Source organism: Aythya fuligula, chromosome 1, assembly GCF_009819795.1.
Source record: "Aythya fuligula isolate bAytFul2 chromosome 1, bAytFul2.pri, whole genome shotgun sequence".
Lineage (NCBI taxonomy): Eukaryota > Metazoa > Chordata > Aves > Anseriformes > Anatidae > Aythya > Aythya fuligula.
The window spans coordinates 145,899,531-145,927,058 of NC_045559.1; the positions used below are offsets into that span (position 1 = coordinate 145,899,531).

Sequence of the window (27,528 nt, forward strand, 5' to 3'; positions counted from 1 at the left end):
TCCTCTCATTATTTTGTCTATAGTCTTTTGCTTGACATTACTGGGCAAGAGGGGCAGTTGTTTGCATGTTTCTTCGTAAGCATCTTGCATTAGATACGCAGCAATTCTGGGAATAAATGGATGTTCTTACTTGAAATAAAAGGTTTATTAACGTGAAGATGACAGGTTTGATAAGCGGCTGTCCTAATTGGGAAAATCAGCATGCACTTCCCTGAATTTGTATTCTGAAATGTGCTACCAGTTGGTAAATTTTAACAGAATAGATTGTTTCAATGAGGTGTAGCAATGGTATACAGTGAACACTGTAAATGAGATTTAGGATGTGTGCCTTACCTTTATGGCCCTGAGCTTAGCTTGTGTGTGTTAAAGTCCATTGGTGTACATAGCAAAGCTAGAAAAAAAACATATTTAAAACCATATTTGCCAGATATTTCTGTCAGGAAAGGTTTATGACAGTAGCAATATTTTGGTGTGTGAGAAGTAGAATATCTCCCTTATGGGGATGCCTACAATTGGAAGCTGTAGCTGTTGAAAGAAGTATATTACAGTCTAAAGGTGGTTTTCTTTCCTGTCTGTAGAACAAGGTGCTTAGAAAGAGGTCAGTCAAACAGATGCCAAGGGTTGATTTTTATTTTTATTAGAAAACCCTTGACTTTGTGGATTTTACACAGGGAATTTGAGATCAAGGGGAAGATAGCAGGGTAGGGTTTTTACAAGTCCAGCTGCTTTAGCCTCTAAAATCCAAAAGGCAGATCTTGAGTTGATGTTTTGTCTGATACCATATCATAACAAATGGGATGGAAAATCTTAATGGCAGTATATTAGCTTGTAACTTAGGCTGTCTTGGTGGGTGCCACTTGGGATACAGCGTACAGTTGCCTTCTATGGGAATGGTTGACCTTGCCTCGCAAGAAGCATTTTTAGTTTGAGCTATCTGTGGTAAGGGAAAAGTTTTACAGGAAAAACAGAAGCAGCATAATCAAAAGTGGAAGTGACTGTGTAAACATTAGCATTTCTGCTTGTCGGGACCAAACTGTGTCTGCTAAATATGTGCGTTTTTATATGCAGATTCTCAATCAGTGTCTTCTGTGCAATTCAGATCTCAGTGAAAACCCTTATTCTTCTGTTTGCAAAAAGAACTTTTGAGTTTAAACTTCAGCTCTTCTATAAATTCCTGTACAAAGTGTGATGAATCTAAAAATTTTCGTAGCCATTTAGCATTAAGTCTGAAAATCAATGATAATGTCTAACACTTTTGTTATAACTGATTAATTTCACCCAGACAGCTGGCTAATTGCATGAATCAGTGGTTCTGTAAATATTGCTTATATGACATTCAGAGTGAAAAAATGTGAATACCAGAATGTTCAAATTTTGTCAGTTAAATTTCTGTTATTTTTATCTCTTCTGTTTCATCTGAAGAAAGGAGAAAATAGCCTTTTTTAGCTAGAAAGGAAAGAATCCTGCCTGACTGTCTTGAGCCTGTATTTAATTCAAATTTACACAAGCCGCCTATTTTTCTGGTGAAATCCTTTTGTCTTCCGTGTCACGTTTCTCGTATGATCTTTTATAAGTTGAAGAGGAGTTGGAGTTGTGTTCGCATGGCTGGCTGCTCCTGATTCAGAGCCTGATCTCTTACACAGCCTTTGTACTTTCTCCCGGGCCACGCTTCATGCATGGGAGAAACTCCGGGTAAAAACCTCCCAGCTACGTCATTGTTGTCTTTTGTGTCCCTCCCTAAAACTTTGCTTTGTGATAATTTTTCCGTGACCCTTCAGAGTAACAAGGTAGCTGTTGTAGCGCTCTCTTATTATGCTAATCATAATTATGGCCCTGTGGACTTCTCAATTCGGTGTTTGAGCGACTTGGCGCCTTGCCAGGGTTCAACTGCCATTTTGTACAGCCAGGAGTCTGACATTTTATCATCTCCTCGGTGACTTGGCTGCTGCTACCTCTCGGGGGTATCTGCCTTCGCCTCAGGGGGGATCGCCCTAAGGAGAGAGCACCTCTGAACGCAGGGGCTCCTTCGAGCTGCAGTAGCCGGTGTGTGACAACATGACTAGCGGAGGCGTGTGAGAGCTACAAGTTGTGCGGTTGTGTTTCAGGTCCTTGGCATACGTCTGTCACTTCGAGGATATGAAGAGTGTTTTGTGAGGAGGATTGAGTAGGATTGCAGAAGGGTTATGAAAACGGGCATCCAACATTGCAGTGTTACCAGGGCAATTCTGTGTGGCTGCAGCCCCAGATCATTCTGAGATTCATTTGTAGTGTAACATCCCATGCTAGATACACCCATAATGCAAGTTTCTGTGTGATTTTTATCTCGTGACTTCATTCTCTGAAGGTAAGAGAGCCAGAACTGCATGTTGCAGCCTGGGATCTGGGAAGAGGAAGCTTTAACACCTGGCTCTGTGTCCTCACTGCCTGAGCTGAAAAATTATAGCTGTATTTCATGGGACAATGAGTTGTCAATATTATCAATAGCAGCTTTTCCTTCTTAGTCAGGGGTTCTCTCAAAGGCATTATTGTCCCTTCAACAATGACGGTATTAATAAAAGCATTAATTAAAAATTAACCAGCTAGCCAGTTCAGTAATTCTGCTGACTGACTTTTTGCTTTCCAGTGGAGAACTGAGAAATATGTATTGCAGAAGTCAGGGTCTTTTGAACAGTGGAGTATACTGAGGCTTGGTCATGGCTGCCTTGCTCCTGCCACCACCACCTGTGTTTTGTGCTACGTTTCTCCGTTTTCTCTGTTAGCATGCTCCTACCATAACTTCTACACAAATACAGACAAGATAAAACTTATTGAAATGCAAAAGCCAAGGTTTTTTGGCATTTTCTGTGTGGATCTTTGCTGCAGATATGTACAGACTTTCATGCTTTAATGCTTGGAACTTTCTAGAAGACAGTTTTCAGGAGTGTGTTTATATTGCCTTTGTTAATTCCTTGCCTTGGGTCAGGTTGAGTAGCCTGCTTGGATACATGTCTTGGGTTAGCTTATACTGTCTTGATAGGTCAGTGATCACAGAGTTAAATGAGCTATACGAACAGAGCTGGCTATATTTTAAAAGGAGGGAAGAGTAAATCTATGCTGCTAGTTCACCTCTTAGTCCTCTTACGAGGACTTTTTTTGTAATCTTACAGAGTTTTTCCTTCTTCACAGGCCTGGAAAGAACAAGATACTACTGAGTAACCCACTTATAACCTTCTTGTCAAATGTATTTGTGAAGTCAATAGTTGTATATTCCTTGTTCCGCAGAGTTTTATCAGAGAAGCTGTCTGAGGTGTCAGGTCATACATTCCTTGTGGTCCAGAAGAACTAATGCAGTTTTTCCATTCTCAAAAAAACAATCAAACAAACAAACAAAAAACCTTCCTTAAACAAAATACAGCTTTAGGACTAATACCTTTATCCCAGCTGGTCATAGCTATGGGTCTATATGGACTGGGAAAGATTGACAGAATTACTGAAAGTCTTACAGTTAATTACAGAGTTCAACTCTTGCTTTGGATTTTGAAAAAGATTTTTTTTTCTCACTTTGAAATAAAAATGATTGAGGATAAAACTCATGAGGCTGGTTACCATTAACGAAGAAGCTTAGCTTAGGCCGTGGTTGCTGGGATGTATTTACTTGTTTTTACCTGATGTTGTCCATGATCTGATAATTGGAAAAAAACGTGAAAGCGAATCATGGATAGTGAGCTCCTGATAAACTGAGTTTGTTCAAAAAAGCTGCTGTTTCTTTGCTTTGTGCTGCCAAGTGAATAAAAGAAAGGAGATGTGTTCACCTCATGCTATAGCCCCTCTCCTCCCTGTTGTTGGCAGGGCTCCTTATCCCAGATGAAAACTTACAGATGTTTTATCACCTCAAAATGGAAGATGTAGTAAAACATTTTTGACTGCACTGTGGGGGGTCGCTCTGCTGTTGCTGTATCTTGATATGTCAGAAAAAGAAATATACATGTGTAGGTGCATTGTATTCGGGTTAGGTCCTGGTCAAATTCATCCTTGCTAATTCTTCCTACTTGCTATGCTGCTATGATTTGACACTGCGATTTGATTTCTTTGGTATGTAATTTTTATGAGTTTGAGTAAAGAAAGGCATGATGGTATTTGCTTTTCTTTATTATTTGAATCTGTTAGGATCTCATTCTTTTTTTCCAGCTGACAATCACCAAAACATGTTTGGGCTGAGACTTGTTCTGTCTTTTCAGGTGTAGAGAGCTGACTTGAAGTACTCAAGCCTTCCAGGTACAGATTCAACTATCATCTGTACCTTAAGAGCAGAATGTAAACTAGAGAGTGATACCAATGTAATATAAACTTGTCACTTTGTTTATCAGCCAACATAGTAAAAATAACATGCATTAGTTTTTCCCAGGACATCTTAATTCTGCTTCCTTCTGAGGAAAGTTACATTGTCATCCCAGCTTCATTCTGTCACTTAAAATCACAGGTTTGGGTTGATTGCAGTCTGTTTGGAAGGATTTTTGACAGATTCTACTTACCAAGTCAGTTATAGGGAGTATTAATAGGGCAGGACTGCTTCCATTAACTCTGAAATATGAAAACAGCTGAGTCAAGACATTTGGTTATCATGATACTTTTGGGGTGGATCACTGCAACGCACGTTGGTGATGTGATGTAATATTACATTGGTAATGTGATTGAGATCGAAATGTACTACAACTGCTTTGAAGGTTTGGATATATCTAAATGAAGGCCGTGAAATAATTGTGTTGGTACTTGTGGTGTCTTTACGAGGCCGGATGAGGTTGCCCTTGAGTGCTGTCGTCATGTCTGTGTGAGAAATCTCAGAAAATAGATTGAAGCGATAGCTGCTTCTCCTTTGGGGCTCTTTCTTGCAGGATATGAGGCCCTGCTCTGCGTAAGAGAGGTGACCCCGTTTGTGTAATGTATTTAGGTTTGTTATTAAGGAGGCTGTGGTTGGCTCCGATGCCTGTAGTGTGTTGACAATGTACGTGCCCAGTGCCTGGTGAGACAGATATTGTGCCTGAAATGAGGGTCGTTGGTGTCTTTGTAGCAGCTGTGGAATATGTTTGGGGTTTTGTCGTCATTATTACAATGTGAAAGGTATGATAGGGTAACCAAGGCATTTTTTCCAAATACGTACCTTGATAGGTAATCCACGCTCACACTCTCTTGAAGGTGGAATACAGCAAGTGAAGACTGTGGTGTCTGCACATAAAGGGCAGTCTCTGGCCCTGAACCTGGAATACCACTGCTTCTCCTGGCTGCTGGCTTGCTGTTCTTGCCTGCTGTTAATATATGAATGAAGCCTATCACATATGCCTGCTTATTCAGTAGCAGAAAAGGAATAATTGGTTTTAATATTATTCAATCCCTCCCTCATTAGGGCCTTTGCTTTTCGTTTTTTGTCACTTTCCTCCCTGTCACTTTGTTTTAGGCGTTTTAATCTTAATTCTCTAAATACGTCTTTTTGGTCTCTAATTGCATCCAACCAACTTTACACCACTCTCATCACTGAGATTGACTCTGCCTGGCAGAAGTGCTTGGATCCCATGAGTTGATTGTGGGATCAATGAGGTTTCCTAGAACAAGCTGTTATTTCCAGTTCTGTTCAAGGGGCTGAGAGATGCCACGTGAAAAGTTTGGGCTTCTGGAAGCTTGGAGTTAATTTACAAGAACGATGATTTAAACATGGAGAAATACAGCTACTCTGGGAATATATGATTATTTTAATTTTATGCTCATTTTTTGCACTGTTTGGTTTTGCTTGTAATTCCTTTGACCTAACCTTTGGAGAATAATCTCTCTCCCTATCTTATTTGCCCATTTTCCAATAATGACTTCACCTGAGGTTTACCACAATAGTTAATAATTAGCTTTCTGAGATAACCACCTAAATTTTAGAGCTACACATTATGTCCCGTCTTTTGCTCTTTTGATGTACTTTATAATATGACAGGATCTAAATGTCAGCAGGTCTAGCATTTGATTCACGTTAATATAATTACCTGCAGTGCTTGGACAAACAAAACCAAAACTCTTTCATCCTCAGATCAGAGGCTTTTTCTCATCTTTGAAGATAAGACTCCAGGTTGGCTTTTGAAACTGCCCACTTAAAATGTCTTTGTCTGCATTTACATAACAGACTTTTGCAACGATACATTTTAATGCATTTGGAGTTGGGCTCAATCATTCCCAGTGCACACTGATAATGAGCAGAATTTAAAAAAATACCTTCTCCTGTGAGGAGCCGTGTGGTTGATCGGGTGACAGCAGTCGTGTCCCTTGACCTTCTCTAGCAGGAGGTCCCACTGGTTGGCATTTTACCAAGCCCAAACTGAAGATTACTCGGATTACCTCGGATTAGGTGGTTCCACCTGCCTAAAACAAATGTGAAAAGCTGCTGTCTTGCTGCCTCCTGTACGCGCTGTCATTTGTGGTTATCTACTATTCCCATAGCTCCCAGTTATACCCATGCTGACTTTGCTTCAGTTTCTTGTTTCCGTGTAGAATTTGACAAGGCTGCAGCTTTTCATCGTTGTTCCTTTTCCCTCTTCTAGAAAGCAATGACAGTAACTGTCATTCACGGGGAAAGCTGCTGTGTTTAGACCTTTCTGTGATAATTTAAAGCTATTGCCTTGACAGCTTTTGATCACTGGGTGAAAGCCACCCTTTGAATAAGATACAGCATACAGCAAAATTCTTTTTGTTTTGGGGGGCTGGAGAGGGGAGTTATGTTTCAGGCCCTAGCTGTCAAGTGTTCTCCAACTCTGGACAGTGACCAGCTCGAGTAGACTTTCAAGCAGATGGCAACTATCAAATATCTGTTACAAACTGCTCTGGAAGATGTTTAGAAACTGTGGGTGATCTTAGGGCAATAGTCACCATCTATTTTCAGGCTCTTTGTTTTTTTTGGAAAGGTTATTACAGCAAACTTTCACCAAGATAAAGATCTACAGAACTGTCTTATATCATTTTTTACTGTGTGATAGTGAAATACAGAAGAGTCCCGAAGAGCAAAAAGCTTAAAGTTTTTATTTTCCTTATTACCAGTTCAAAACCAAAAGATATAAAAGGCTGTGAGGCTGTGCATTTAGATAAGAGGCAACAATGAGACTTGGCAGTACTGAATCTAGCAATTACTGTCATAAGCACAGTAACGAAACCGGTGCTGTTCTTGTACGTAAAAACAGTTTGAGTGGAAAGCCAAGAGAATGCTTTTTTCAGCATGTGCTGATTTTAGTTTGGTAGAAGTTATCTAAAGTTACCAGTAATTCACAAAAATTGTCCTCACCATTTCAGAGACTAGGTGGTGTTTAAATTTGAAGGGAAGCTATTATCTCTTTAGGATTTTCCATGAAAGCTACATTCTGAAGGCAGAAAAAAAGAGCAAAAAGATAAACATGTAAGATTCTGAACACCATGCCTTGGCCCTGTCTCCAGAGAGGGTTCAAGGAAGGCAAGTGATAAAGCTGTTGTGTCTCCCTTCCCAAGAGACTGCAGTCCTCTCCTCATGAACTGAGCGAGGCTTTGTCTCCTCAGCCTCTCACTAACAGCCAAGGGAAGATCGATCAGAGAAACATGTGTGGGGCCCTTTTTCATAGTGTGCCCCACTGTGAGACTGTAGGATTGCTTATTTATTTACCTCTGCTTTGACTAATGGACAATGTGTAAAGTTAATTGTTTGACAGGAGGCTATCTTTCTGACACTTGACACTAGCTTTAGACTCTTCCTCGCCTACTGGCCTTCACAGGAATTAGATGGCTTATGCAAGCTTCTTCTGTTTGCCTGAAAAACAATAATTCTGTTGTCTTGCAGATGTTATTTTCGTGTTTATGCTGCAGTAAGTAGTCCTTTTCTGTATGCAGCCAGAGCTTTATCAGTTGCTCTCCAGACAAGCTAAGACTTTGACAAAGCCTTTGGGTTTTGGAAGGGTTTTGGTTAGTTGCTTGCTTGAACAACAGTGAGCTGTCATAATCTAGATTTCCTGCAAAATGGTATCTGACAACATTTCACATAATAGTGGTTAGCTGGAAATTAGATAGCTCTTTAAAGATTTGTTCATTGCCTGCAAATCTGCAACTGTGATCTGTCACCAGAATGTTTTATTGCATGCATCTGCACAATGGTATTGTAGTTCTCTATCCATGTTTACTAGTGTTACGGCTTCGATTCAGCTTCCTAAATTATTCCCATTGTGTTAGATTATTTTGGGAAATAAAAGACAAGAGAAAATTGGGAAATAAATATGACAGGAGTCAATGGGCACAAACTGAAACCCAAGAGATTCCATCAAGACACCAGGCAGCACCTCTGTGCTGTGTGAGTAACAGAGCCCTGGCACGGGCTGCCCAGGGAGACTGTGGGGTCTCCTCCTTGGAGGCCTTCCAAAGCCGCCTGGAGATAGGCCTGGGTTCCTTTTGCTTGAGCAGAAGTTGGACCAGATATCCTCCACAGGTCCCATCCAGCCTTGGCTAGTCTGTAGTTCTGTGAAAACACTAACTTTTGGTTAATCAAAGTCTTGATCAGGGAAGATAACAGCTCTTTCTCTCACTCTTTTCAGAAGTTCAGATGCTGTTGTCTTGGGGCCTCCCAATAGATCTTCTGACTTCCTTTAATATTAGTGCTAGCTCTGCTCTTCAGAGTAGGAGTATTGCATTTATGATTCGTGTTCTGGAAAGAATCCATGATTCTTTATCTTATGGCTCTGCACCCCTGAAGACAATAATGATTCTTGTTTACTCGATCCCTCTCTATCTAAGACTAAAGATTACATCTCTTTTGATCAAGGGGACATCATCTTCATACCTCATACTTTTATAGATGCTTAAAAAAACGGTGCTAATCTAAGTTGTATGTGCATGTCTTTGGCAGTGGAGGCGATAATTAAATGGAGTGGTTTGAAATCAGGTTAGGAATCAGACAGAGCAATTGGCATGAAGGGACAAAGGAGGTAACAGTTATTTTTGTGAGTACAGCACCCAGCAAACAGCTGATGATATGATTTGTGTTTTGTGCTGGTACTTCTGAAATATTCTGTGTTTGTTTTTTAATCCCCAGAGAAACAAGAATACATGTTGGCTTTGTCTGCAGTAGTAAACTAAACAGAGCCAAGGCATATTTATTCCCAGTTACCTGAGCATTATTATCCATGCTGCCAAATGATCCTGGGCAAGGTTTTGGCCCACTGCTGAGGAATTACTACAGTCCAGGGGCTGTGCCTGGTAGGCAGCTTGGTTGTTAACCCTGCTCTAAAGCCTTACAGTGGGCTCCTTACAGGGGCTGGTTGACTTCTGCATCAGAAAACCAATCTGGGGATGTTTAAATATTGTGTGTAGACTGTAGCTGTGTTAAGAGCTGAAAGAGTTTCTCTATGCTACATCCTGTGGTCAGGAAAGTTGGAGATGATACCCATTTATCATCTTCCTGAAGAAAGTTACACGGTGGTCATTTTTACTCTGTCAGCTTTAAAATATTGCTGCTTTGATGTCTGTGTGTGGGACTAAGCCATAACCTGATGTGATAAGCCCTTCCACTTCCAGACAAGCAGAGCCAGGAGAGTTTATAAGGTGTCCTTAGGTGCGTAATTGCAGCTGTTGTGAGCATCCGGTACCTTGAAGTGAGGGTGGTGTGGTGCTACGAGGAGGCAGTATTTATTCTGCTTCCTTTTATAAAGAATAAAATTCCATCAGATATTTTTCGGCATGTTTTTCATAGCTGATTTTGCAGTGTAATAGTCATTATCACCATTCTGAATCTCTTGGCCCTTCATGTGCCTTGGGTTGCTTCTCGATGCGGAATTGCGAAGGAGTTATGTGAAACGTAATGTTTGTAAAATGCTTTGAAGATGAAAAGCTCTACAGTAGGTTTTTATTATTACCAGGGGCAAAGTGAGCAGGAGTGGCTTCATGTTGGACTGCTCATTTCCCGAGAGATGGCTTTGTTTTGAAGAGCGTACATTATCAGTTGGGTTGGAGACCAAATTATCTTATTTGAAGTCTGAATATAAATAAAGTAGTAAACTTTCTACCTTGAGATTATTTGCATGAGAAAGTTTATTATTTGCGGAGGAAGTTTTGGTACAATCCTCGCTCTATTTAAAGTAACGTTTATTTTGTGTACTCGTCTTCCGCTACCCAAAGCTGGTTTGAATCCAGCCCTTTCAAACATCCTCATCAGGGAAGCAGGGCTTTGCTATAGATCAGCTCTCCTGGTCTTAAAGCTAAAACCAGTTTCTACGTTATATGTTAATACATAAATAAAAGCGTGGCGATTTGTGCAGCGGCCCTTGGTGGTGGTGAGGCCTTTGGGCCGCGGCCAGGCGCGAGCAGGCCGCCTCGCCTGCCGCAGCTGCACAAGCTGCCGGCTCCTGCCTGGCACTTGCAGAAATCGCTGTGGAATTTGCTGATTCTGCCAGAGCCGGGCTAAACACTTGTTCCCGAGTGGTGTGTCCCAGCGGTACAGCTGTCGGTTATGAAAAACATGCAGGGGCTTTTGTCCGCAGTCACAGAGCTCTGTCGAAGTATCACAAGCTGAAAATATCCTGAGGAGTGCTGTCATCTAGCAGCACCTCCTGGCTTAGACTGCAGGGAGCTTTTGCCCCCCGTGTTTGGGTGAAAATGTTCATCTGTTATCAGCCACTTGTGCCGGAGGTGGGGAGGGAGGCTAAACTTCCCCTCCGTATTGACAGTGAGGATTTACTTGGCGTTGTCCAGCTGTGCTTTCAAAATGTTCTGACCTATTTATACAACAAAACCAATCAAAACAACATAAACGGTTCTGGTGAGCTGCTGGATTGCAGTGGTTGCATTTGGCAGTGGGTATTCATGTCATTTTCCCAACACAGGCAAAACCTAAACACTACAGAGATCTTAAACACTACGACCCCATGATACCCGTGGCGAACAGCTTGCTGCTTCTCTTGCCTTTTGGGAAAGGGGACGGTTTGGCTGCAGTTCAGTTGGAACAAATGCGTGTGAAACAACAGACAAAAAAAGCAAACGACTAGATTTATCATTTTGCTATATAGAATAATAAATAATTGCGTAATTCCCAGCAAGCTGCAGTATACACTTGTGAGATGGTGGATCTCTCTCCCAGGTGTAATCTCTACAGGGAAACATTAAATAGGGAACTGTGACAGACTGTAATAATTGTTGGTTCCCCGCCCTTTTCTTCTAATTTTTTTTTCTTTTAATATTTTGTAATAGCTTTGGGGGATACTTGTAATTATTTCCTCATTTTTATGTGGTATCCCTTAAGGAATGAATTGAGAGAAATGTTTCATTTTAGCTATTTGGACAACCACGCCACATTTCCTGGGCTACAAATGTTTGGTAATTTGAAGGATAAAATTGCCTGACACTCAGGATATGAGAGAGCTCTTCATGTCTTGCACCTGGAACTCAGATTTTGAGAATACTAAAATGAAGCCTTTTTGAACATGCTTTTTTTTTTCCCCCTAATTTTGTTTAGTGATAGTCCGAATGCTGTCTATGAGGTGGAGAAGTGGTTGCCACGACTGCACTCAGTTGTCATAGGACCTGGCTTAGGTAGAGATGAAGTTCTACTTGAGAACGCAAAGGTAATATGTTTCCTGCTATTTTATTCTATGTCTTCACGTTGAATTTTATTAACCAATTCCATATCTATGTGATCACACTGATGTTTCTGGTTAACAACTAACAGATTAAGTAAAATTGTTGCAATATATTTCCATGATTGAAAGGGGGCTCTGTGATAAGAATGAACTGCAGAAAGTATTTTACTTTTTTTAAGAAGACTTTATTTTTTATGAGTGGTTAGTATTTATTGTAACAGCTATAATTTAAAGGGAAGAGTTTAATTGGATATTGTTGACAGAAAATTGCAGCTGTTAATTATGGTCTTCATTATTAAAATTAAGAGCGATGCTTTATGTTCAGGCACCCACATAGTTGTTTTGATTTGCTTCTGCTTTGATTGTGAAAGTTGCTCATTAAGAAATAGATGTTGGCACCTCTGAAGGGCTCTGTGTTTTCCTAGGTGCCGAGCACCTGTACTGTAAGAACCTAAATATGAATTTCAGTTTCTAATTTTAGGAGCTGTGTCTGACAGCTTGTGAAAGGAAAGGGACCAAAGAACAGAGACTGTGTCCCCTTGCAATAAGAAATAATAGTCTTAATTATAAAATGTTGCAGATTTCTACTCTGGATAAAGAAGTAATCCTATTTTCTGTCAAGTCTTAGTGGAAAGCTGAAAACAGGAGCTTAGATAGCTCTGTGCTCTAACTAACAGGAACTTACACAGTCTTCCAGATGATGTCTTGTATTACTACCAATAGATCTCTGCACGTTCAAAGTACATATTTCACTTTGCACAAAATTAGAGTGACACTAATGTAAGAAAGAATTCTGAGGACTGTTACTGAATTAATCAGTGCTACTAACAAGTGCAATTAATAGAAATTACAGAAATGTTAACAGTGGCACAGTGAAATTACAAGTGAGGAGGAAAGAGACTGGAGACCACATTGACATCCAAGACATTCAGAATACTTTGAGGTTGATAAGGGCATTTTTGCTACGCTTTTGTTAGAGAAAGTTGCTGTTGTAGTTCTTCACTCCTTTAATTCTCCTTCTGCTTTCAAAAAGTGATTGTTTTATGATGTAGAGGTGCAAAACTAAAAAAAAAAAAAAAAAAAAAAAAAAAAAAAACACATGGCTTTGGAGAGTGGCAATAAATAAAATTATTATAGCTGATGAAGAAATAAAATTTGATGGTGAATGTAAACTTTCAGCAAAGACGGTTTTTGAAAACTTTCCTTCAAATTCTTTTTGCAGAAAAAAAAAGATTTGATTTTTCCTTTTTGTTTTATTTTTACTTTTTTTTTTTTCCCCCTAGAGGAAATTAACTTTAAACAAAAGAAAATAAGGCTTTGTTTAGAATATCTACAAGATCTAACATAAGCTTCTTCAGTCCATCTGGGCTTTCTAAGTATCTGTCATGTACTTATCTGTAAGATAGTATGTAGAAGATTCCTTTATTTTTTCCTTCATTGCTAAAAATAATTTTTGCTTTCTTGGTGAATTACAATCATACTTTTACTTCAGCCTGGGTGTCCTGCGTGAGCTTTCATGAAGTTAAAGAAACAAACCCAGTCAGTGAAGACAAGCTCTTTGGGAGCTCTTCCATACTAGGGCCATGTTTATGTGAGCTGTAGATCTGACCTTGCTAATTTCGAGCCACATTAAAGCTCAAGTTCTTTGTCTTCACTATAATTATGTAAATGTTCATTAGTTATTCAGTTGTGGTGTGTGTGTGTGTGTTGTTTTTTTTTTTAATCCAACAACCATAATCTTCTAAATTCTACGTTCAACCAAAAGCTTTAGGAAATGCATGTAATTGGGAAAAGTGAACTCTGGTTACCTGCTTGAGGAGAGCTGGTGTTTCTCTGTGCTGAGGAAAGTCTGAGCCTCCCTCTTGCTTCGACAGTGAATTTTAAGCTTTGTATCACTCTTCACCTTCCAAAAAACAAGCAAGTGATGATAGCATTGCTATTTTAAACTTTTCTAAGAGGCTGACTGGGTATATAATTTTCTCTCTTTAAGCTAACCTCAGCATGCTGTCATTTGAACACAGGGCTGAGATGTAGATCAGTGTCTGCTTTTGTTTCAGGGTTTTGTATCAGAGCGGCGGTGACAACAGGAGGAGGCTTCTCCTCTTCCTCCTTCTGCCCCATTTAGGTGATGAGGCCTAGCCGTCTGTCACCTCTCTGACGCTGTTCTTGTCTGGGTCTTGTCCAAACTGTGCCAGCACATTGCCAGCAAATATGTTTGTCTAAACAGTCAGGTGTTCAGGCTACTTTTCTCCTCTGAGCATTGCGAAACCAAGGCACTAAGGCAGCAACCTGCAGTTTCTGGTATATGGCCAGAGTGATAGATCGTGTACTTGCTGACCAGGTGGTGCATCTTCTCACCCAGGACCCTTTGTTCTCTCAGTGTCCTTATGGTATCATCTGCCTCCTTCATGCTTAATGTGCATGCATTGTGGCATTTAAGGGCTTTCCAACAGTCTGATGGAAAAGAAGCACTTTGTGATTGGTTTCCTCCTACTTTTTTTCTTGAGTGGAGTGGTGCTCTGAATATGTCCTTGTTGGCTTCCTGTGATTGTCTGCTTTTGGCTGTAATTCCATCTGCAAGTCTTGTTACAAGAAGCTACTCAACAAGTTTTATTCCCCCTCACATACTGTTCCTCAGTCACCTGGATGAGGTCTGATGCTCTGTCAGAGCTCCCTAGTTACAGGTTTGCAGGACCAGGAGCTACAGGTTCAGAAAAATCTACCAAAGAAAGCTTCTGTTGGGTCCTTTTTTGTTTGGATCCCATGCAGGTGTGGCAGCTCTAGACTTGACATGAATAGACCTTCCAACTCTGGAGCAAATAAGCATTCCAGGCTATTCTCCAGAAAGAGAAAGCCACAGCCAGCTTCCTTGTAGGCAATACCAGGCCATCTGTTTTTCATTGTCTGTGATTGATCCTGGCCAGCAGTGACACTACCACTGCTTCTTTGTGTTCACCTCAGCTGGTATGCAAGCTGCTGGTGGTTTAGACCCTGAGACAGTTCAGCTGTCTTGTGCAAACAAGGCCAAGGTTCCTGGGATTGACCTCTGTCAGTACATAGAGGCAGCATATTTCCAAAGCCACTGTCTACTTACTTTTTTATTTCACACAGAAGAGGTGTTGTGCCCGTATTGTACGTCCACACTGCAGAGCACTTCCTTCAGCCATTCCAGGGATGATGATTGCACTTCTGGTCTTGGTCTGATCTGATTTTCTTGTAGGCTGAGGTTTGGAACCAGGAGAATCCTCAACTGTACCACCAACCAAGTTCCTGCCCTGCAGGATGATGAGTGCAGTTCCTTAGAAGAATTTGGAAAGGAGTACTGTATTCCTTGCAGAGCCTTTTGGGAGGGTAGATGATACTCCCTAATGCTTCAGGCTGTTCCTGTATTCTGCCTGCTGCCTGGCAATCAGGAAGTTATGGGCTTAGCTGTTCCTGTATCGGTTTCCAGCCTCTTGTCATCTCCTTTCCCCTTCTCCTCCTGGCATGAATGTGATACTCCCGTCAAATTTTCTGTTTCTGAGTTTGGTGAATCTCCATGGGGTACATTACTGGCCCTGTGGTCAGATGGACCAATACAGAATTGGAATTGTTGCGTAGTGGTTACTATTGGAAGCAGGCAGAGAAAAGCATTCAGCCTTGTGAAGAGCCTTATCCTTAATCGAAGCATGACTTTGACGTTGAAATCATCTTTTGCTGTCACTGGGTTCATTGCCTCTTCCCCTGAACTGGTAGCAGTGAATCCTGCATTAGGCCACTCCGGTCTTTTTTGTGTTTTGTCTTGCAGCAGCAAAGGTAGATAGCTGTTTTAAGCACAGCGTGCTTGCTTTCCTCCTGCAGGAGAGGTAATGATTAATAGCAAGATCAACTGGGTTCTCAAAGCACACGCTTGTGCCTCTTACTCAATTCTCAATCTTTGTTTTAGCTCCAAGAAAATGTTCTGGATACCAGCCTGGGTTCTTCTTTTGACTGAGGCCCTGCCTAGCTTCTATTTCTGCCCATTGCTGTTGGAAGATAATATTTCTGTTCCTCTCCCCCCAGCCTCCTTACCCCAAGATGAGGGCTTGAGCTCCTGAGGCTCCTGAGACAGTCATTCAAATATTATTTTCTCCTTGAAGATCTCTGCTATCTGCTAGGACATAAATTTCAGACAGCTCATCTTCCACCCCTCTTGAATAACTAGCTAGTTATGGTTGCATGGAAATTCCTTGCTTTTAATTACTTCCAGCAAGGCATGAGAGAGGTTTGGGTCGTTGTCATGGGTCATCTTCATGGGGTGTGCCCAGAGGGTCCATTTTAGATGGATTCTCAGTCCCACCTCAAACGAGGTTTCAGCCTTTCTGCCTTTGTTTTTTGTTGTTTTGGATTAATTTCCTGCCTTCGGGCCTTCATGCCTTCAGGATTTACTCAACACTTCACAGCCTTAATAAATGGTAAGAAAGGGACCAGGTGCTTCAGTATGCTCTGTCTGCACTGGTTTTTACAAGCTGAAAAGGACTACAGAGTATGGAGCCACTTTTTGTTGTCAGAGCAGTCTGTTAAGGTAAATCTGCCTCCACGGGCTTTGAGAAGCACTCTCCTCTTGCTATCTGAGCAGATACCTAAACACACTGGATTCTGCTTGTATTTATTAAAAGGTATCTGAGAAGCACCCCAGGCTAACTCTGTGGTTGTTAGATCAGCATTGTCTGCGATGCCTACTGCTGTGTGTGAGTGTGAGCAGCAGGATGCGTTCCTCTCTGGGAACACCACTCGCGTGGACTCAAATTAGCAGAAAAATTATTTACTTAGTTTTTTACTTATTTACTTAGTTTTTTGCTACATGTAACATGAGCATGTGCTTCCCGCCCTGTTTATGTCATCTGCAAAATCCTCTGGAGATTCCTGCAGTGGGGATTCAGCAGTTCGTAGGGAACGTGAGTAGCGCCGAGGACGTGCTGCTTTCTGTCTTCTGCCCTCAGCTAGGAGGAGGTGAGGTGGATGGAGTCTTATGCCTGTGGTACTGCTGAGACAAAAACCAGAGGGCATGTATGTGCATCCACTGTGAAAATACATCTGTAAATCGTTTTCTCAGCCCCCACACAGCCCCTAAGATGGATGCATATACTGCAGGTAGTACCCAGTGAGAAAATACTTTCTAACTAGCCAGGAGTCATTGCTTTCAGACAGCCTGATGAGAGTCAGAATCCATGGAGATCTTCACCTAAGGTGAGGCAGCTCCTGGGGTCTGACACAGTTGTTTTTGGTGCAGATCAAGCTTGGGAACACCAGCTCTAAGCAGAAAAGTGCCGTTGGTTACGCTACGAATTACAACTGCTTATGCTCAGAACTATTAGTATTCTGTGGCTTCCTCACAAACGTCTTGATTAGAAGAACAGTGTTTGAAAATATGCTAACGGGACCTTAAATACAGGTTTATGCAGCTTGCAAGCAGAATTTATTTTCTAATATATGTAATGGGTCTTGATGAAAGTCATTCACAGTGAAGTGGGATGTTTATTTGCCTTCTGTGTGCAGGCTTATATTGTTGTTTAACTTGATTTTGATTCTTAAAAGCATTTGTAAGCAAAATGCTGGCACTGAATACCTTTTCAACTTTCTGAGCAGTATTCAGCTAAGAAGGCTAAAAAGAAATTGGCAGTGATAAATTCTGCAGTTCAACTTAAGTTTATTTGTTTCTTTTTAAGACAAAACGCCAGCAGCTCACCATGAATATCCCAAGCCAAATTTAACATTAACATAACCAACCATAAATTGGAAACCGTAAAGAGTTTGCTGTGGGAGTGTGAATGTTCAGTGGATGAAACGGCATGTGGAAACTCAGTGCATTCGTTTATTCTGATTTACAATTCTCACTTTGGATTGGAGTAAGCAGGATTATTGCTTAAACTGGGTTTGGATGGGTTTAGGGGTGGGAATACATAAATACAGCTTCCCAAGTGGTATCTAGTTGTGCATGAATTCACAAGGGGTAACTAAAAAGGAGCACTCTGTCTTCTGCGTAGCTGGGATAGCACTTCAGAGGCTTTTGCTTTGTTTTCTTGTGTTTCTTCTTGTGTTCAGACGTGATGTTCGATTATGTCACTTCTTTTAAAATTTAACATATGATTGAGGCAGACATTAAGCTGCAGTTTTCTTCCAAGTCAGCAACTGGTCTGCCTTGAATTCAAACAGAGAATCCAGAAGTGGATCACTCTTACCTTTTATTTATTATTTTTTTTTAATGTGGAACAGAACAGTTTTGATTAACCAACATCTTACAGCATTTTCAGCTTTGTTAGTTGCAACAACAGCTTTTAACATCTCCCAAGGTACTGGGGTACTCTTTAGAGTTGGTTTCACCGGCTTAAAAGAAATACTTTCCTGCGCACCTCAAAATTGATTTTGGAAAAGGGGGCCTAGCCATATGATAATACAGGTAAAAGGCAAAAGACACAGCTAAATTGAGTTTAGCTTAAATGATGAGATAAAGATGCTATTTGTGTTGATGAAGGGATATTTGTTAAATGATTCATTCAGGTGGTCTGAGTTGTGGTTAGTAGTTAATCATTTTGTATGTGAGGTTTGAGAGCTTAGAATGATTAATGAGACAGTGATAGTTACACATACGGAAACCTATTAAGTAAAACTGAAGCAATTAAGCTAACTAAAGGTAATTTATATAGATCTTGGCTACAAAGTAAGATTCTGATTGATGCTGAATTTTGAAAGGAGGAGCAATTCTTGTATCACTTTGTGGGTGACACAAAGGTAACAAAGGCAAAAACAGGATCATTCAAAGTTACTGAAAAGGTGTCTCCAGTGCAAAGAGCCTCAAGCAGAGAAACTCCAGTTTTAACAATTTTCAAAAGCTTCTGTATCAAATCTACTCTATTTAGGGAAGCTTCTTTCCCTGCCTTCCCCCCAGCAACCATGGCTGTAGCCCTGAGCACAGCTTGGACCTGGAATCAGTGCCTACCCCTAGCTGTGCAAGATTACACACTTGTGCTTGCCAAGCCCATTTTGCAAGCCTCTCTGCCACAGAGCTGCATCCTGACCTCTGTGCAGCCGAGGCCATGCTACCTCTGCATTATGCCAGGTTTGAAGCCAGGAACACAGAAATGTTTCCTTGGGTTTTTAGTGCCTCTCTGTAGGAGTTGGTGTGCAGTGTGCTGGGGCGGGACTTGTTTTTAACTCCCGGGCACCTTGGTGAGAGGTGGGGGCTGCGGAAACATTTCCAGCTGCAGTATTTAGAGGGAAATTTCTGCCTATTTCTTCCTTTGTATCTCTTTCTCCCGGAAGAAACTATGGATTTAGGCTTGGTGAATGAGAGTTGGGTCCATGTGGAAAACACAAGCAAACAGAGAAGGCATTTCAGCAGCACCTTCCGACCCTTGGAAGACGGTAGCAACTTCCAGTAGTGTTTTATTTGTAAAGGGGGCTGCTATGCCTTTTTGATCATTTGTGGTTGTACAATACATACCCAGGGCAAGATTATGCCCTTTTGCATGTCCCTGCCACTCCAGAAGCTAGGAATTGTTGCTGCCTCGAGTCTGGCTGCTCCAGCGTAGTCGGACAGCCCGGTGTCAGGTCAGCAGCACATACTGCTGGACTGCAGAACCAGTCACCTCAGCGTAACTAGTATTTCAGAAGTGGTATTTGAGCTTTTAGGGAATGGACCTACCATCTCTCTTAGAAATCTGGTTATTGACAAGTTGTGGGCATGCAAGCTGTTGCTTAAAGGACCTCACCTGCTTAACAGCCCTCCTAATGCATTTTGTCTTTCGTTTGGAGCATCTAGCAGAAAAATTCACAACGTGCTTGGCATTTGCAGATTGCACTAGAATACGTTTTGGTGGGCTGAGAGCAAGATTATGCTGCTTACTGAAGTGTTTGGATGTCGTTGTGGTCAGTGCTATCCAGCATGCTGAGGCTTGAGCTGCTTTTTGAACATGTGGGTAAGGAATTTTGCCAAGAGTGAGCCAAGACGTGACTCTTTAGCAGGGACCTAGGAAACGCAGCGTTCATTGCTGGTGTCGGTAAAGGAAGCCTTGCCCACAATCTCTCTCCTGTGCAAGGTAGAAAGATGGCTGTGATGTATCCTTAGCGAAAATTAATTACCGCTGTGGGATAGCTGTTGAGTCATATGCTGCTCTTGTGGTTTGCTGCTTATTTCATTAAAATTCAATCTTCTGTTAAAACCATTGGCTCCAATTTCCTGATTCTTCCCTTTGCAGATACCGAATGCCAAGGTTATTGTGTGGCTAAACCAGTTCATCAGGAAAGCCACAAGGAGCGATACGGCTAATAATAAGTCCAAAATCATTGCAGGCATTCTGCTGCCAATCCACGTCTAATTAAAAAAGCTGAAAAACATATTTAAGTCAGGTGTAGGCAAAACAATGCGTAATTGTCTTCTCCGAGGAGCCGTGGAGGGCCAGGTTGTATACTGTTGAACACAGGCAGAGTAAACAGGATATGTATGTTGCTGCTGGTTTGTGGGCTTGCAGGGAGGTGTCCAAACTGCAGAGTTCTGCACGAGGCTGTGGAGGCTCACTTGGACTGTGCTGCCTGCTGTCTGCTCCACGTGCAGCAGGACTTGAGCCTTGTGCTCTGTGACTTCCTTGGTTGGTGGGTTTTTTATTGTACCTGGGAGATCCAGAGAAATTTATTCCCCCTCCAAAAAATGTTCCCTCCACTCCCCTCTTAAGTTCGTGTTTCTTCAGGAAATAATAATAATAAATATTAATCCATAATAATAAAAGTAGTAAAACACAGAAATTCTTTGCCCTTACTCTGCAAATTTTCCAGATCACAGTAAAGAGTTACCTTTACCCAGACAGAGCAGTGACTCCTACTATGGCACAACTTCTTTCTCAGTCCTTACTGCGTAGGTTGCTTGCATCCAAGTCCCAGAAGCCCAGTCACAGAACGAAGATTTTTCAGGGAACTACATATTTCAACAGTGCAGTGGGAGTAGGTAAAAAAAAAAAAAAAAGCTGAACCACTGCTGTTGCAGAATAATAGCTTCTGTGTAAGGAAGTGTAGTCCACTGGAACATCTTGGAGCTCGAATCTCCAAAGTCTTAATGCTCAAAATGCCATTTGAGGGGAAGGGGCAGTGTTGTGGTTTTGTCCTTGATACCTGTACGCGGTGCTGTTTACTCATGTGACTGGCGTTTGGAAACCTGCCTTAACTTGATACCAGGTGCATTCTTAGTAGCATTTCTTAGTAGTTTTAATTAGCAATGTTCTCTTCCATATCCTTCTGCATATAAGTAATTGTTACACAGTATAAAAGTGAACAGATGGCTTCTGCTCAAACAAAGAGTCCCATTAGAAACCATTAAATAGATTTTGGTGTGAAAGTAGCTAGTCTGAGCTGTATTAATTATACAATTAGCAGAGAAGATTTTTCTGTATGCCACAAGTATTAACACAGGAGAGTCCGTGCCAGATATGAAGAGACAGATTTGGCTGAAAATTCATTGTGCTTCCATAAATAAAATAGAAGAGGATGTAGCCATTATTGCTCTGTACCCCTCTTACTCAAATAATTACTGTATGCAGTATTTGCAGTAATAGAGTGTTTAAAAGAGGGGTTCGTCTCACCTAATTCTTGATGTCTAGAAACAGAGCAGTAAGTTTTCTCTCCTCTCTGTGATAACTGAGGAGGGACACGTATGTCTGCTGGTGATGCATCCCACCCTAAATGCAGTGCCTAAGCCAATGGCATTCTCACGGTGAGACATTTCACCCCTAAATGGCAGGAGGTGAGTCCTGTCCCCAGTCGATATGAAGCAGAGGTTCCCCAATGATTGTGGTGTCCTTCAAAAGGTGGTTGTCTTATGGGGGCTTTCTTAACTCCATTTTTATGGTTACCACGTTACTCCCTCTCTCCCTAAGGCTTTGTCTTTGAGGTTCCTCGTCTGTCTCCAAGCAGCTTCTGTCTGGGTTTAAGGAACAGGAGGAAAGGAGAACAATTACTTTCGGATTTGTGTTTGTGGAATAAAAAATGAGCTTTCTAAACAAGGCAAAGGACTTTGTATCCCCTGATTATTTGGAGAGAAAGAGAAAGCAAAGATCGCTTCAGTAAGTTAGATTAGAAATTGGTACCTCAGAGACTCAGTACACAACAAAAGTTGCTTGGCCAGTAGATTTTACTTAACAAGATGAAATTTTTCTTCAGAGTAGAGGTCAGATGTCTCTCACAGACCGTGGAGGGCATGTTAGAGAAGTGAGAGCACAAAACATCATTAGGAAGAAATGCCTTATTTCTCCAGAAGGTACCAGTGACCTCACCTTCCAGAAGCTATTTACCCGTACATATACTTCTGTGCTTTGTGGCTTCCACTTTTTCTTTTTTTTTAATTAAGCATACAATCTTCAGGTAGAGAGTGGATCTTCAGAAGTCATTGATTTAGCCTATTGTTAGATATGTAGAGAAATTGCAACCACTAGGCAAAATGACAATTGTGAGAAAACATGAAAAGGGGCCAGACGATAACAGCAGCAGCCAAACCTTAACTGTTTCAGAAACAGAAAACATTTGGCCAAATTAATTCACTGGATTGATCATAATGAAGTTAGGAGAGTCATTTGGATGGGTATTGACTTCTGAGATCTGTGTCTTGCATCAGGCTTCATTAGGGGAAATCTTTTTTGGTTTTAAAAAAGCAAACTGTCGTGGAAGATTGGCGTACTGAAACCGACACAGTGGAATAAACTGAGGAGTCGTATTAATTGGAAATGGGACAGCAATCATTTAAGTGTACTGAAAGGGTTTGGGGAAGCTGCCAATGAGCAAAAATATTCCGTCTAATTAAAACTGGTTATAAAATAAGGTTGCAGTGAATGGCATTTGTGTCGCCAAAAATTCTGGGGGCTGATCTGAAAGCTTTCTTACAGAGTGTCTTGCTAACCTCTGGGGTTCGGTGCAGTGTGATATCTAATCAGAAGAGCCTAGGACATTTCAAAAGTAATTGGGCTTCTGGATGTATAACATTCATTTATGCAGGAAAAAAAAACAGGGTGCCATATCCACAGCCTTATTTTATATAACCAAATGAGTCAAATTAAGTGTAATTGTTAATGAACACAGTAGGGGCAAAGCGGTACAGTTTCTGTGAAGGAAAACTGAGCTGTGCACATCTGTGCTGATTAATATTAACGAATAAAGAAATGACTCCATCTCATAAATTTCTTAAAATCTTTGAAAGGAAGGCTGCCTAGTTTTCAATATGCCACAACTAATTCTTAGGTATGTTCTAAGATTTCCTCCTTGCACAGCTGTTAAATATGCTTATTTGTAAATTTGAATAATTTAGTAGTAGTTTGATAGTATGAGTTGTGTAAAACTTGCTATTGCTTCAAAATTCTTTAAGTAGCTGAATATAAATGAAGACTTGTGGTGATCCCCTGGAGACCCAAGAAGGATGGACACCTAGTGGGCATTGCCCAAGATGAGACTTGTGCACGTGTGTGCATGTAATGGAAAGGATTATATTCAGTAGTGGCTTCCAATTTAGCTGCAGCTGTGTTTTGAGAGATGTCCTCAGGCTTGTTGCAGTGGGTAGTGTTTCACTCTCACACGTAGGACATGAAAGCAAACAAAAGTAATGTTGGGTTAAAGCCTGCTGCTAGACTCTGGTCATCCATTTAAAAACAGAAGGGAAACGTTTCTACTGAAACTGAAGAGAAAAAAACAGTCAGGTAGGAGTGAGGATATGTAGATTCCATCATTAATAATGTACAGGAAGCAACATGGGCTGTGTTTTTGACCACAATACAAGAACAAAGGTACATTCAATACCTGGGAAGTTAATTAAATGCTTCTTCCTTCTTCCTTACCTAATTTCTTGATAACCTGTGGAGCTCGGTGCCATATGATAGCTGATCTGAAAAGCCTAATAATGTACAAAAACTGTCAGACTTCTGGATGGATACCACTCTCTGTTATCTTATACAGGGAAGAGATAAACTCTCCAGCTTCAACAACAGAAGTTGGTAATGACCACCATCCAAAAAAGCTCGATTATCACTCATTGCTCATTAAAAATCTTGAGTATCAGTTGTTGCCACTGCTCTGTTAGGAGAGAAAACAAGGGCAGGCAGTCTGCTGGTACATATTGCTTGCTGAAAAACAGTTTTGCAAACAGTCTTTTCTCTTGACCTTTTCTGTTTTGTTTTGAAGGCATAAAACCTCTGGGGTCATGAGTGGAATGACATGTATGATGTACTGCTTGTCTCGGGGTGTTTGTTGTATGTGAACTTGAGTACTGCAATGAGGGCATCATCAGAAAGACAGCTAAGATTAGTACTAGAGTTATGGGTAGAATTTTATCATGGCATTACTTATTTGGATTATTATTATTTTTAATTTGGAAAGATCCGTTTGCTATGTACAACTCCAGTTAGCATATAGCCTTCTGGATCAGGGAGAGTGAGTTGGATTGTTGTTTTGTTTGTTTGCATGTCAACACCAGGGAGTCAGTTGTAGAAACCCTGTTGTCACTGCTTCAGACTGGGAGAGAGCAAAGCAGCTGTAAAATTACCAATTGATATGAAAATGTCTTCTCTAACTGTGATGACCATAACTGAATGTTTTATTTCACTCTGAAAAAGCAACTTATATGACCAGATTTATTGCACAGCACCTACCTTCTAGACAGGAAGGAAATGCAGAATTTATTTTGGATGTTACAAGCTTTAAATTAGCAAGCTTCTTAAAGTTATCTACATTTTTTCTTGCAGGGTATTATAGAAAAATCGAAACTCAAAGGAATTCCTATCATTATTGATGCTGTAAGTACATTTTTGATTCATTCAGTGGCTTGACATTTAAGAATCTATTCAGAAAGTGTACTTCTTACTGTTTTTTTGCAGGATGGACTGTGGCTTATTTCCCAGCAGCCTTCCATTATTCAAGGCTACCAGCGAGCTATTCTTACTCCAAACTATATGGAGTTTAGTAGACTATATGAAGCTATGGTGAGCTATTTTCCTTTTTTTCAATTAAAGTATGTGCAAGTTTAGTCTTGTAGTCTTTATATAAATGAACACATTACTACTGGACTAAACATTATGTGCTGTTCCTCGTATGCAAGATGAGCATTGTCTGGGTTTTTATTCCAGGGGATAATTGCCACAACAATGCATATTCTTAAACAGAACTCTTTTTTTTTACAGAAGACCCTTTTTAAGGTATTTTTGGCACTGCAATGGGTATAGAATAAAAATACCTGGGAAGGCTGATGGTGATGCTTTTTCTTTTCCCTACACATGCTGAAGTGACGTGTTAGAATATTTTGTTCTAGTAATAAAATACGTACTGTGTATGGAATTCTTGTGTTGTAGCTTAGAGACCCCGTAGACAGTAGTGATCATCATGGATGTGTATTAAGACTCAGCCAAGCCATGGGGAATTTGACAGTTGTTCAAAAGGGAGAACGAGATCTTATTTCAGATGGAGATAAAGGTAAGTGAAACCTTTTGCTTTTAGCAATGTGATTTTTTTTGTTTGCTTTCAGACATAGTCCAGTGGTTGGATTGTATAGTAACTGGTTGACTGTTCCCCTGATGATCGAAGGGGAGGGAAGGCTGTCTAAAAAGCATAAAATATCAACCTTTCGATGCTTTATGTAAGTTGATATTTTAAAAGAGTGCAACTTAGTTGCCGAAAAAGTTAATGATTGTATTTCTCATTTAAATGACTGTAATAATGTTTTACACTAAACACATACTGAGAATCTCACTTCTTATAAGCTGTTTAAAAATCCTTAGCTGAGCTGGTCTAAGTGCAGATGTCACTGCTAAACTAATGAAGAATAATAGTGGTGTTTCACCATATATTGGCGAGTCTGAAAAATGAAGATTTCTTGAGATTCATGGACTGCTCATTGTCCACCGTGGGGTTGTAGATTAGTGTGTGTGTATATATGACTCATATGTTAGCCCTGACAATATTTTTTTTAATTTAGCTCTAGATTGCCATTACAACTTTTTAAAACAGTCACTTACTAATATGGTTAAAGTATACTTAATTAAATTTGCTGCCTATCTGATGCTAAGATCGTTTGCTGTGATAAGTATAAAATTAATTCATGAGTGCATTAATCCCATTTTGACTACATGGCATTACTTCACGTACATAACAAGCAGCAGCTCTGCCCCTAATTACTTGAAATGCTAATCTCTGATAAATGTTTATGCGTTTTCAGAATCTTTTTGTATTTGCAGTCAATTTTTCATTACTTGGAGCCATGGGAGTCTTTTATAAGAGAAAAAAAAAACATGTAACATGACAGTTGGTTTGAGCAGAGCCACTTCCAGGTACCCCCCATTAGTACAGACGCTGTAGCAGACTGTGAAGCACGCTGGGACTGGAAATGATGTAGTTATGCCTATGTGGTGAAGGGCTTCGATAGGTCATGCAGTTCCCAAGTAGCTCTGCATAAAGTCTGCTGTCGTGTGTGCACCAATGGCAGGCTTGGTTTGTAACCTTGGACATCAGTCCGTGCTGAAGGGAGAATGAACTCTGCCAGAGGAGAAAATAGCCTAGCTCCAGTTTACGTCAGCTAGAGAGCTTTAGAGCACTGTGGCATCTCTTCTTGCTGTGTTTTTGTGTCAACTGGGTTATTTTTATGCAGGTTTGTTGCCTTTGTAATGAATGTCAGGAAAATCGGTGACACCTTAGACCGAGCACATTTGCTAGTATCTCTCTGTTCTTTTGAGTTGCTATTCTTGAGATAAGTGTACCCCCACTGCTTGCAGGAGAAAGGCGACAGTATCCATTGTCTCTTGTCACGCAGGATTCAAAAAGGGGAAGCATCTGAAAGTCTTTGCAATTCCAATTTTGAACGGTCAGGCGTGGCACAAATTTGGTGTATGCCTGGTGTGCTTTGGGGGCTTTGCATTGTTCCCCCTTCCCTCCTCCTCTTTGTCTTGTGTACTGATTTTTTTTCTCTCTTAGTTAAGTGGCTTTTTATTTGAAATAAAAAACAATTTTGTGGCTTTATAGCAATTGTTTGATATAGCTATCGGCTGTTTTTGTGTTCTTACATTGGCTCTGTGATTGATGCTTTCTCTCTCCTGGATTACAGACATTACAGGTAGCATTACTGAGCAATAAGAAAGCAGTTGTCAGGTTTAATGCATGTTACAGTGTCGACTACAAACACTGATTTTAGTGTTTGTGTTGCTTGTAAGAAAGTTCCTGAGAATTTTGCAGAAATTAAAGACATCAGCTTCCTTTTAAGAAGAATGTTCCTTGGGTCTGGGAGTTACTGTTGGTCAATTTTTGAAAGGCTCAAATGCAAAATTACATGGAGAAAGGAGATCCTACTGTCTGCTCTGGGCTGTAACGCAGAACATGTTGTCGTGCCACTGACCTTGAATTCTCTACCAGGTTTTCCGCTCTTAACTTCTGCTTTTTTCATCTGTCTGTTCTTTTGATCTGATGTCATTTTTTTTCAGCTGAGACAACACAAATGATGATTCCAATGTGAGCGAAATTCAGATCTTTGGATCAGGCCAATGTCCTCTGAGCACAATGAAACATTATGAAAAGATCTGTGTACTCCTCTTGCCTCTTATTTTTCATATCGTCACCTGTTTATTGTGCTTAAGCCTTACCTATTTTCAGGCATTTCTTGTTTGAGCTCATGTGCTTAGCACGCTGATACTCCAGTTTCCAGATGTCACTTCTAAACTGTCTCCTTCGGGCGTATAATGCATGCATACTTCCTGAAAAATGAAGTCTGAATGCTCTCCAGAAAAAACAAAACTTGCAAACCCAGCTATGTATCTTTGGTGTGCAGTGCTTGGCTGTTGTGGAAAGAAAACTTTCTGAGGATGCAGGGTTTGCAGCTGGGAAATCCGTGTCTTGGTGAATACTTCTTGGCTTCGAGTGATTGTAGTGGCTGTTGTCACAATACTTTTGTACATGTGTCTGTAGG

General features: G+C 40.7%; 1 protein-coding gene across 3 annotated transcripts in view; it reads left to right on the plus strand.

The window, feature by feature from the left end:
• The window catches only part of NAXD (NAD(P)HX dehydratase), a 49,495-nt gene that overhangs the window by 10,439 nt on the left and 11,528 nt on the right, over window positions 1–27,528 (plus strand). For all 3 annotated transcript variants that reach the window (XM_032191917.1, XM_032191909.1, XM_032191902.1), the window contains 4 exons: window positions 11,471–11,579; window positions 24,326–24,376; window positions 24,458–24,562; window positions 24,929–25,049. In XM_032191917.1, coding sequence (XP_032047808.1) covers window positions 11,471–11,579; window positions 24,326–24,376; window positions 24,458–24,562; window positions 24,929–25,049 — 386 coding nt within the window. The remainder of the gene's footprint in view (window positions 1–11,470; window positions 11,580–24,325; window positions 24,377–24,457; window positions 24,563–24,928; window positions 25,050–27,528) is intronic.